The following is a 12,417-nucleotide window of genomic DNA, read 5'->3' on the forward strand; positions in this document are numbered from 1 at the left end:
TAATGAACAAGCATTCCTTGTCAATACTTTATTACTTCAGGCACATATAGCAGAGGATGAACACTGAGGAAATGTACACATCTTAACACTTACATTTAATCCTACGCTATCAAAATGTAACACTTATCTTCCTGTCAAAATGTAAGAGTTGAGCAACAGTGAGGGTTTTAATGGATATGAGATAGAGACATTAGGATCATATATATTATTGACACAATACCAGGTTATTAAAGGTTACTGTGAAATGACAACAATAGCGTGTGACACACAGCTTAAGGGTTTGTTGGCAACAGTGAAGTGGACATTCACTCTAGATTTAAAAACACAAAATAGTGTGTGCAAAGCTGTCATCAAGGCAAAGTGGGGGGGGACTACTTTGAAGAATCTAAAATCTAAAATCTATTTTAAATTGTTTAACACTTTTTTTTGGTTACTACATGATTCAATATGTGTTATTTCATAGTTTTGATGTCCTCACTATTATTCTACAATGTAGAAAATAGTAAAAATAAATAAAGACCTACTCATTCAAGGGTTTTTGTGTCCACACTTTTGTCTGGTACTGTTATATTATTGACACAATACCAGGTTAAAGGTTACTGTAAAATGACAACAATAGCTTGTGACACACAGCTATAGGGTTTGTTGGCAACAGTAAAGCGGACATTCACTCTAGATTAAAAAATAGCATTGATAGCCTACAATAGATTAACATAGACATTCAGAAGTGCATCTGTTACTTTAAGAAGAGACATTTTTAGATACAGTTAAAAGCTTCTTGCCTCCTTGCCTGTGACAGACTACACTGAATAACTGTCACAAGTCTCTGGAAACATCACTGTTAAGAGCACACCGGAGGGGTCTATTTTTAGAATAGGCTTACATATTTTACTACAGACACGGGTTTGTTTTTACTTCATCTTCACAGCATACATAAGAAACTACCTTCTTTACTTTTCCATTCAAAAGCGGAAGCACCTATGACTTTGTCTACACTGTATCCAGGCCATTGATACGGCAGCCATTTTGAAAAACGACAGGTCACAGGTTCTTCTCTCATGGATCGATAAACAGTTACTGTGAGACTTACGTTACATGTGACCATGACTGAAGATGACTAGAGCCTGTCTAGTCAAGACGATCTATCAAATACCAACAACAACAACAGGATCAGTGGTGTGGCTCTTTGTACTGCCCAGAGATATTAACAGCCTCCGCCCCTAGTGGTAACCTATCGCTGAACTCTGACCCCATCTCACACTCATCCAGATTCCCTCTGTACTGAGACAGAGTGAACGACTCGGTCACCACACTCCCCTCCACGTCCTTCTCTCTCTCTCCCCCACTCTCCGACTCCCCGTCCTCTCCCTCCCCCATCTCGCTGGCTGTGATCTGCGTCTGTGACTCGGCGTACGAGTTCCTCAGGTTGAAGTTGACCACTAGGTTTCTCTCCATGTGATGCTGGTGGTCTTTAGCCTTCATGATGAGCTTGTAGGTCTTGTTCCTGTATTTGTAGACCAGGTGGAAGCAAGTGGCCCCCAGCAGGGGCACAGTGGAGACGGTGAGGAGACAGATACTGACGACTATAATGATCAACAGGTTAGGAACTCTCTTCCTGGTGGCGAAGAGGACCTGCACCTCACAGTCCTCTCCTCTGTAGGTGAGACAGAGGGAGTAGTTGGCGCCGGGGCGTAGGTCCTGGAACAGATAGGTGTTGACGCCATCTTCCATCCTGGACCACTGGATGGCTGAGTGTCTGTGGTCTGAGGTGACACACAGATACAGCCCTGAGTCCACCTGGGCTCTCCTGGTTACCTCTGATTGGTTGGGAGGCTCTTTGTTGACGGAATGGAACCCTTCTGAGACGCTGAGACGGATGCCTGTGTTGTCTTTAGGAAGGAGGAGAGGATTGAGTCTAACTTTAGCCTCAGTCTCTGACACGTCTAAGGCTATGACTCCAAAGTCAAAGGTATACTGCCTGACATCTTCCAGGCTTATATTGAAGGCCTGGTTAGAGACGTACTGTGTCTCGCTGGTCAAGGTACATTTGCTAGTTGCACGGGGCGGATATTTGGGCACTTGCTCCGTACGCTCAGTGTCAACTTCAATGGGAGGAAGGGTTGGGAAGATATTGTACTTTCCCTCCAAATGGGGAATATTGAATGGTTTAAAAGGGTTATTACTGGAGGTTTTGATCACAGGTTGAAGTACTGAGGGGATTTTCTCCCCATTAATAATAACTGGTGGGTCAATGACTTTTCCAACAGGTTGAGGTGGTGGTGGTTTTGGTACTACCACTACTATTGATAGTGAATCGTCATCTTTACCAAACTCATTGGTGGCGGAACAGCTGTAGTTGCCATTGTCCTTTTTACTAAGGCGGGGTATGACTAGAGTGCCGTTATGGAACATTTCGAATGGATTGTCTGCCGTTTTAGAATCCTCGTTAGATTCACTGGATTCTGCTAATTCTTTATCTTTGGTGGACAGAGGGTACTCTACACTTTGACGGTTTGTGTGGATTTTCCAGACAACGTCTGGCTTTGGGTTCCCTTTGATCTCACAGTTCAGGATCAACACTGTGCCTTCATAGAGTGTGGTATTCTGAACGTTAGGCTCGGACGTTATGCTAACATTAGGGGCCATGCACTTTGACTCAGACAGTTTCACGATCACCGCTCCTCTCAACTGCTCTGGACTGTCACAGACAATCGAGTTCTGTTCCGGGACCGATACGGTGGTCTTCAGAATCCAGTCCCTCAGCCAGTCCATCTTACAGTGGCATGTGAATGGGTTGTTATAGAGCTGTAGATGAGACAGGGAGATCAGGCTGTCGAAAGTCCCCTCCGCTATAGTGGTGAACCTGTTGTTGTTGAGGCGCAGAGACCTCAGGTCCTTGAGGTTAGAGAAGGAGTCTTTAGGTAGACTGACCATCTCATTGTGGTTCATCTTCAGCAGCTGCAGGGCTGTGAGGTTATGGAGATCCTCCCAAGGGAAGTCCACCATCTTGTTGTGACTGACATCAAAGTTCCTCAGCTGGACCAGGGGAGCCAGGGCGCCCACTTCGATGGTGACTATCTCGTTATGGGCCATCCATAAGGACGTGACTTGGGTCACGTTGTCGAAGCTGCCTGACTCCACCAAAGATATTTTGTTGGCAGAGAGACTCAGAGTGGTCACGTTGGGGGGCAACTTTTCAGGGATGTCAACCAAGTCTTTGTAGGAGCATTCAGCGAAGTGGCGTCCGTATTTGTCGGAGCAGTCGCATAGTTCAGGGCAGCCGTGTCCGACTCCAATAACAGAGGTCCATAAGGAGAGGAAGAACGCGTAGGAACGAGACATTTTCTCTTCCTGCAAAACAAATGTCACTGTGTCACTACATATCTGTTTCGGTTGTACATGTCAAAGCTGTTTACAATTCACATTGCACACTCTCAGTCACCATTCATAAACAGTCCCTGGATAAACACTCTCAGTCACCATTCATAAACAGTCCCTGGATAAACACTCTCAGTCACCATTCATAAACAGTCCCTGGATAAACACTCTCAGTCACCATTCATAAACAGTCCCTGGATAAACACTCTCAGTCACCATGCATAAACAGTCCCTGGATAAACACTCTCAGTCACCATTCATAAACAGTCCCTGGATAAACACTCTCAGTCACCATTCATAAACAGTCCCTGGATAAACACTCTCAGTCACCATTCATAAACAGTCCCTGGATAAACACTCTCAGTCAACATTCATAAACAGTCCCTGGATAAACACTCTCAGTCAACATTCATAAACAGTCCCTGGATAAACACTCTCAGTCAACATTCATAAACAGTCCCTGGATAAACACTCTCAGTCACCATTCATAAACAGTCCCTGGATAAACACTCTCAGTCAACATTCATAAACAGTCCCTGGATAAACACTCTCAGTCACCATTCATAAACAGTCCCTGGATAAACACTCTCAGTCACCATTCATAAACAGTCCCTGGATAAACACTCTCAGTCACCATTCATAAACAGTCCCTGGATAAACACTCTCAGTCAACATTCATAAACAGTCCCTGGATAAACACTCTCAGTCACCATTCATAAACAGTCCCTGGATACAAAAGTACCTCAACGTTCTCTTGAGTGTAAATGCAGCAATGAAAATATGAATATTGATGAATAGGCTAATAAATATTACAACTGCCAACCCCTGACTTTGAAATCCACTTACAGGATTTAAATATTAACTGTAATACTTTATATCTGTCTGATAGCCTAGGAATTCTGCTTAAAATTAGAACAAAAATATTGATGGTTACATTTTTTTTACCAGAATTATTAGTTTCAATATCCATTGATAATAATGTACTGTTATACAAATCTAGAAAGATTGTTTTATTAAATTCGAAATTTCAATCAAGCGGATCAGTTCAACTAAACCAGAGAGCTCGTGAAAAAGGTTGCCACCTTTTTGGAGCGCATGCAGTTTGTTTTTAAACTACGCCACAGCGACTGTGCTCGAGCCCTGTCCTTGGTGCTGAGACGGACAGCACCGGCACCGCGTATGATGTCGTTAACCGCGGGAATCAGTACATGCGTGCAGCTGGTGTAGAATGCTATGGTCATGCATCAATCAAGGCGACATTTCACTGCAAAAAAAAAAAAACACAACTAAATGTAAAACGTTTAGGAAGTAAATGTTATATTTCACGATGACTCAGGTCTCCTTAGAGGTCAAAACGCACATAAAAGAACAATGCTACATTCTACAAAATTCAAATTTCTAAGCAAACAGAAACACATTCAACCTCGCCATCAAAAACAACATAACACGTCTTACCAGTGTGATGTTTTCCCCCAGCGCAATGGAAGCAATGGATATTCTTGCTATTGATAGGAGTGGTCTCTTATTTGAACCCCATAAAGCTGGCTACATGATGAGTTGGGAGCAAGTTTTTAAAAGGTGTGCACGTATGGCATTGCTCTTACATGGTTGCTGAAACATATGTGGGTCCTTTCGTGGTCGGATGCTGATAAGTCTGTGCGTTGCGATTGGATTTCGCAGAGAGTCACAGCACACTGCCGCCTCTGGAAAGTAGACGTTGCAAAAACATTAAAGTGATGCGCCCTCCCTCTTCCATGGCTTCTGTTATCTTCCATGACAACAGTGTAGGAGACCCACGCAGCCAATTATTGATGGACTGTTAATAATGGTATATAGGCCTAGATGTGACAAGCTGGAAAAGTGCCAGATTCTAGGGTTTGGATTGAGCAGGCAGAGTGATGCAGAGGCAGACAACAAAAAGGACCGTTTTTTTAAACAATTATTTTAATAAGGCATGGTTTTCAATCGTCACCGTTTCAGTAATCAAATTAACACGTTGTCAATTCCTCTTCACAATTCAGTTAAAATGCTTTATGTCTGTATACCAATTGCTTCTTTATTTTGAACTTAAAAACCATGCAACTAAAAGAAATCGAACAAACATACAAAGCAATGGAACAAAGGGGCGCAGGAAGCGAAGCAGGCCGACAGGCAGCTGTCCATATTTTCACGCAGGTTAGCGTTTATTGTCATGAATGTTGTTCTGGAGGCAGCTCTGCAAAGTGGTCACTGGCTGGCACAGCCACAAAGTCATAAAATCACATTTTAAACGTAACCCTAACCTTAACCACACTGCTAACCCGAATGCCTAACTATAACCTTAAATTCATTTACATTTTTTACAATATAACCAATTTTGACTTTGCAGCTGGCCCATCTAGCAGAAATCGCTCAGTCGCTCAACAACTGTCACCTGCTCCACAACTGTATCCTGCTCCACAACTGTCCCCTGCTCCACAACTGTCCCCTGCTCCACAACTGTCCCCTGCTCCACAACTGTCTCCCTGCTCCACAACTGTCCCCCTGCTCCACAACTGTCCCCTGCTCCACAACTGTCTCCTGCTCCACAACTGTCTCCTGCTCCACAACTGTCCCCTGCTCCACAACTGTCCCCTGCTCCACAACTGTCTCCTGCCCCACAACTGTCTCCTGCTCCACAACTGTCCCCTGCTCCACAACTGTCTCCTGCTCCACAACTGTCTCCTGCTCCACAACTGTCCCCTGCTCCACAACTGTCTCCTGCTCCACAACTGTCTCCTGCTCCACAACTGTCTCCTGCTCCACAACTGTCTCCTGCTCCACAACTGTATCCTGCTCCACAACTGTCCCCTGCTCCACAACTGTCCCCTGCTCCACAACTGTCCCCTGCTCCACAACTGTCCCCTGCTCCACAACCGCCCCCTGGAGAAGTGTCAGGTTTAAGGGTTGAGCAGGCAGAATGAAGCAGAGACAGACAAGATGGAGAAGGGTCAGGTTTAAGGGTTGAGCAGGCAGAATGAAGAAGAGACAGACAAGCTGGAGAAGTGTCAGGTTTAAGGTTTGAGCAGGCAGAATGAAGAAGAGACAGACAAGCTGGAGAAGTGTCAGGTTTAAGGGTTGAGCAGGCAGAATGAAGCAGACAGACAAGATGGAGAAGTGTCAGGTTTAAGGGTTGAGCAGGCAGAATGAAGAAGAGACAGACAAGATGGAGAAGGGTCAGGTTTAAGGGTTGAGCAGGCAGAATGAAGCAGAGACAGACAAGCTGGAGAAGTGTCAGGTTTAAGGGTTGAGCAGGCAGAATTAAGAAGAGACAGACAAGCTGGAGAAGTGTCAGGTTTAAGGGTTGAGCAGGCAGAATGAAGCAGACAGACAAGATGGAGAAGTGTCAGGTTTAAGGGTTGAGCAGGCAGAATGAAGAAGAGACAGACAAGATGGAGAAGGGTCAGGTTTAAGGGTTGAGCAGGCAGAATGAAGCAGAGACAGACAAGCTGGAGAAGTGTCAGGTTTAAGGGTTGAGCAGGCAGAATGAAGCAGAGACAGACAAAAAAATGGACAGTTTTCAACATTTATTTTCATGTTGCCATGGTTTTCAATTATCACGGTGTTCAGTAATGACATTAACACATTCTTAATTTGTTTTCACAATTCAGTTAGAGTAACTGTCCAGTGAAAATCTTACTTTTAAAAGTTAATATTCTGTTAACTCATGGTGTTGACTTGTCCTATTCTCCTATTTATGGCCAAAGCATTAATTGGAAGGAAAAAGCCCTGTCAAAAATCCCACCTCAAATCTCAAACAGGGGTACGCCCACACCATTTTATTGTTGGGGTACTCCCACACCATTCTGTTGTTGGGGTACGACCACACCATTCTGTTGTTGGGGTACGCCCACACCATTCTGTTGTTGGGGTACGCCCACACCATTCTGTTGTTGGGGTACTCCCTCACCATTCTGTTGTTGGGGTACTCCCTCACCATTCTGTTGTTGGGGTACACCCTCACCATTCTGTTGTTGGGGTACGTCCACACCATTCTGTTGTTGGGGTACGCCCGAACCATTCTGTTGTTGGGGTACGCCCGAACCATTCTGTTGTTGGGGTACGCCCACACCATTCTGTTGTTGGGGTACGCCCACACCATTCTGTTGTTGGGGTACGCCCACACCATTCTGTTGTTAGGGTACGCCCACACCATTCTGTTGTTGGGGTACTCCCTCACCATTCTGTTGTTGGGGTACGCCCACACCATTCTGTTGTTGGGGTACGCCCACACCATTCTGTTGTTGGGGTACGCCCACACCATTCTGTTGTTGGGGTACGCCCACACCATTCTGTTGTTGGGGTACGCCCACACCATTCTGTTGTTGGGGTACGCCCACACCATTCTGTTGTTGGGGTCCGCCCATACCATTCTGTTGTTGGGGTACGCCCTCACCATTTTATTGTTGGGGTACGCCCACACCATTCTGTTGTTGGGGTACGACCACACCATTCTGTTGTTGGGGTACGACCACACCATTCTGTTGTTGGGGTACGCCCACACCATTCTGTTGTTGGGGTACTCCCTCACCATTCTGTTGTTGGGGTACTCCCTCACAATTCTGTTGTTGGGGTACACCCTCACCATTCTGTTGTTGGGGTACGTCCGAACCATTCTGTTGTTGGGGTACGCCCGAACCATTCTGTTGTTGGGGTACGCCCGAACCATTCTGTTGTTGGGGTACGTCCACACCATTCTGTTGTTGGGGTACGCCCGAACCATTCTGTTGTTGGGGTACGCCCGAACCATTCTGTTGTTGGGGTACGCCCACACCATTCTGTTGTTGGGGTACACCCACACCATTCTGTTGTTGGGGTACGCCCACACCATTCTGTTGTTAGGGTACGCCCTCACCATTCTGTTGTTGGGGTACTCCCTCACCATTCTGTTGTTGGGGTACGCCCACACCATTCTGTTGTTGGGGTACGCCCACACGATTCTGTTGTTGGGGTACGCCCACACCATTCTGTTGTTGGGGTACGCCCACACCATTCTGTTGTTGGGGTACGCCCACACCATTCTGTTGTTGGGGTACGCCCACACCATTCTGTTGTTGGGGTCCGCCCACACCATTCTGTTGTTGGGGTACGCCCTCACCATTTTATTGTTGGGGTACGCCCACACCATTTTATTGTTGGGGTACGCCCACACCATTCTGTTGTTGGGGTACGCCCACACCATTCTGTTGTTGGGGTACGCCCACACCATTCTGTTGTTGGGGTACGCCCACACCATTCTGTTGTTGGGGTACTCCCTCACCATTCTGTTGTTGGGGTACTCCCTCACCATTCTGTTGTTGGGGTACACCCTCACCATTCTGTTGTTGGGGTACGTCCACACCATTCTGTTGTTGGGGTACGTCCACACCATTCTGTTGTTGGGGTACGCCCGAACCATTCTGTTGTTGGGGTACTATCGAACCATTCTGTTGTTGGGGTACGCCCACACCATTCTGTTGTTGGGGTACGCCCACACCATTCTGTTGTTGGGGTACGCCCACACCATTCTGTTGTTAGGGTACGCCCTCACCATTCTGTTGTTGGGGTACTCCCTCACCATTCTGTTGTTGGGGTACGCCCACACCATTCTGTTGTTGGGGTACGAACCATTCTGTTGTTGGGGTACGCCCACACCATTCTGTTGTTGGGGTACGCCCACACCATTCTGTTGTTGGGGTACGCCCACACCATTCTGTTGTTGGGGTACGCCCACACCATTCTGTTGTTGGGGTCCGCCCATACCATTCTGTTGTTGGGGTACGCCCTCACCATTTTATTGTTTGGGTACGCCCACACCATTCTGTTGTTGGGGTACGCCCACACCATTCTGTTGTTGGGGTACGCCCACACCATTCTGTTGTTGGGGTACGCCCACACCATTCTGTTGTTGGGGTACGCCCACACCATTCTGTTGTTGGGGTACGCCCACACCATTCTGTTGTCGGGGTACGCCCTCACCATTCTGTTGTCGGGGTACGCCCTCACCATTCTGTTGTCGGGGTACGCCCTCACCATTCTGTTGTCGGGGTACGCCCTCACCATTCTGTTGTCGGGGTACGCCCTCACCATTCTGTTGTCGGGGTACGCCCACACCATTCTGTTGTCGGGGTACGCCCTCACCATTCTGTTGTCGGGGTACGCCCACACCATTCTGTTGTCGGGGTACGCCCTCACCATTCTGTTGTTGGGGTACGCCCACACCATTCTGTTGTTGGGGTACGCCCTCACCATTCTGTTGTTGGGGTACGCCCTCACCATTCTGTTGTTGGGGTACGCCCTCACCATTCTGTTGTTGGGGTACGCCCTCACCATTCTGTTGTTGGGGTACGCTCACACCATTCTGTTGTTGGGGTACGCTCACACCATTCTGTTGTTGGGGTACGCCCACACCATTCTGTTGTTGGGGTACGCCCTCACCATTCTGTTGTTGGGGTACGCCCACACCATTCTGTTGTTGGGGTACGCCCTCACCATTCTGTTGTTGGGGTACTCCCTCACCATTCTGTTGTTGGGGTACGCCCACACCATTCTGTTGTTGGGGTACGCCCACACCATTCTGTTGTTGGGGTACGCCCACACCATTCTGTTGTTGGGGTACGCCCACACCATTCTGTTGTTGGGGTACGCCCACATCATTCTGTTGTTGGGGTACGCCCACACCATTCTGTTGTTGGGGTACGCCCACACCATTCTGTTGTTGGGGCCCGCCCATACCATTCTGTTGTTGGGGTACGCCCTCACCATTTTATTGTTGGGGTACGCCCACACCATTCTGTTGTTGGGGTACGCCCACACCATTCTGTTGTTGGGGTACGCCCACACCATTCTGTTGTTGGGGTACGCCCACACCATTCTGTTGTTGGGGTACGCCCACACCATTCTGTTGTTGGGGTACGCCCACACCATTCTGTTGTTGGGGTACGCCCTCACCATTCTGTTGTTGGGGTACGCCCTCACCATTCTGTTGTTGGGGTACGCCCTCACCATACTGTTGTTGGGGTACGCCCTCACCATTCTGTTGTTGGGGTACGCCCTCACCATTCTGTTGTTGGGGTACGCCCTCACCATTCTGTTGTTGGGGTACGCCCTCACCATTCTGTTGTTGGGGTACGCCCTCACCATTCTGTTGTTGGGGTACGCCAGTGCTTAGTGGGCAAAATTAAACCTGTCATCTAACTGGAAAGGTTTGGATTTTTCATTAGGCTATTTTTATTTGGCTAACTCAAGATAGAATAATTGTCTGAAATGTTTTCAAACTGGTGTAAATGGGGTCTCTCTCTCTCTCTATTCAAGAAAAGACTTTCCCAGGTGGAATAATTAATTAGCTGAGAGAGAGAGAGACATCAAAGAGAGAGAGAGAGACATCATATAGAGAGAGAGAGCTGCAAAAATATCCCCCGTGTACAACGTAGAACACCAAATAATGCATGCAGAGCAGAATTAGGCCGATATCCACTAATTATCAAAATCCAGAAAAGAGACGTTCAATTCTACAACCACCTAAAAGGAAGCGATTCCCAAACCTTCCATAACAAAGCCATCACCTACAGAGAGATGAACCTGAAGAAGAGTCCCCTAAGCAAGCTGGTCCTAGGGCTCTGTTCACAAACACAAACACACCCCACAGAGCCCCAGGACAACAGCACAATTAGACCCAACCAAAACAAAAAGATAATTACTTGACACATTGGAAAGAATTAACAAAAAAACAGAGCAAACTAGAATGCTATTTGGCCCTAAACAGAGAGAGGCCGGCGTAGGCAGACCTGGCTCTCAGGAGAAGACAGGCTATGTGCACACTGCCCACAAAATGAGGTGGAAACTGAGCTGCACTTCCTAACCTCCTGCCCAATGTATGACCATATTAGAGACACATATTTCCCTCAGATTACACAGATCCACAAAGAATTCGAAAACAAATCCAATGTTGATAAACTCCCATATCTACTGGGTGAAATTCCACAGTGTGCCATCACAGCAGCAAGATTTGTGACCTGTTGCCACAAGAAAAGGGCAACCAGTGAAGAACAAACACCATTGTAAATACAACCCATATTTATGCTTATTTATTTTCCATTGTGTACTTTAACCATTTGTACATTGTTACAACACTGTATATATATAATATGACATTTGTAATGTCTTTATTGTTTTGAAACTTCTGTATGTGTAATGTTTACTGTTAATTTTTATTGTTTACTTCACTTTTGTATATTATCTACCTCACTTGCTTTGGCAATGTTAACACATGTTTTCCATGCCAATAAAGCCACTTGAATTGAATTGAATTGAAAGAGAGAGAGAGAGAAATCAATGATAGGACTGTGCACTATTTAATGATGTGGTGCATGTAGTCTGGGCTGATGTAACAGATATTAGAGATAGAAAATAGGTATTAAAATGTCACTCCACAATGATATATTAGTTGAAAATACAAAATACAGATTTAAAAGCCACATTGTGGAACCACTCAAATTGAGTTGACACACTGCATTAAGTCATAGGCAAAACATAGTACATGATGTCATTTGGAATCAGCAGATGTGATCTTATATATCTTGCTGATCTAGCCAGACACTGTATGGTTTCTGTTACTCAGAGGTGGCTGTGACAGATGCACCATGACACATCATCTTGGGTTTAATGAACGGGAATAATTTACAGAAACAGCAGCTGGTTGCTTCAGTCTTTATCTGGTAGAGAACAAATAGTGACCTCTGCTGTAAAATGTTGGTCAAACAGCTGTTCAAAAAAAATCATCAAATATTTGTATTTAAATACACACGATAAGCCTACAATTTGACAAAGAAACCCACCCAACTTGATAAAACTGCATTGTTGGTTAAGGGCTTGTAAGTAAGCATTTCATGGTAAGGTCTACACCTGCTGTATTCTGCGCATGTGACAAAATGCAATTTGATTTGAGAGTGGATTGATGACATTGGTTAATACTATCTCAGAAAGTAATGCCTTATGAAGACTGTAGATGTCGCTGTTGGAAAATTAAGTTTTGAGTCAAAG

General features: G+C 46.0%; 1 protein-coding gene across 2 annotated transcripts; it reads right to left on the bottom strand.

The window, feature by feature from the left end:
• Positions 1–13: 13 nt before the first annotated feature.
• LOC129834154 (immunoglobulin superfamily containing leucine-rich repeat protein 2-like) lies at positions 14–5,218 on the bottom strand. 2 transcript variants are annotated; one of them, XM_055898892.1, is made up of 2 exons: positions 4,983–5,218; positions 14–3,351 (listed from the first exon to the last, which is right to left on the bottom strand). In XM_055898892.1, the coding sequence occupies exons 1-2, from the start codon at positions 5,151–5,153 to the stop codon at positions 1,171–1,173; spliced, it is 2,352 nt and encodes a 783-aa protein (XP_055754867.1). In that variant the 5' UTR covers positions 5,154–5,218; the 3' UTR covers positions 14–1,170. The 2 variants fall into 2 exon arrangements, with proteins under 2 accessions (XP_055754867.1, XP_055754868.1); XM_055898893.1 differs by having other exon boundaries at positions 4,834–5,071.
• Between the last annotated feature and the right edge of the window lie 7,199 nt (positions 5,219–12,417).

Source organism: Salvelinus fontinalis, chromosome 35 (assembly GCF_029448725.1).
Source record: "Salvelinus fontinalis isolate EN_2023a chromosome 35, ASM2944872v1, whole genome shotgun sequence".
Classification (NCBI taxonomy): Eukaryota; Metazoa; Chordata; class Actinopteri; order Salmoniformes; family Salmonidae; genus Salvelinus; species Salvelinus fontinalis.

Coding starts and splice junctions, on each gene's coding strand:
- LOC129834154 (XM_055898892.1), bottom strand. CDS start 5,153: ATGGAAGATAACAGAAGCCATGGAAGAGGGAGGGCGCATCACTTTAAT. Junction 3,352..4,982: donor ACATATGTTTCAGCAACCAT/GTAAGAGCAATG, acceptor TTTGTTTTGCAG/GAAGAGAAAATGTCTCGTTC.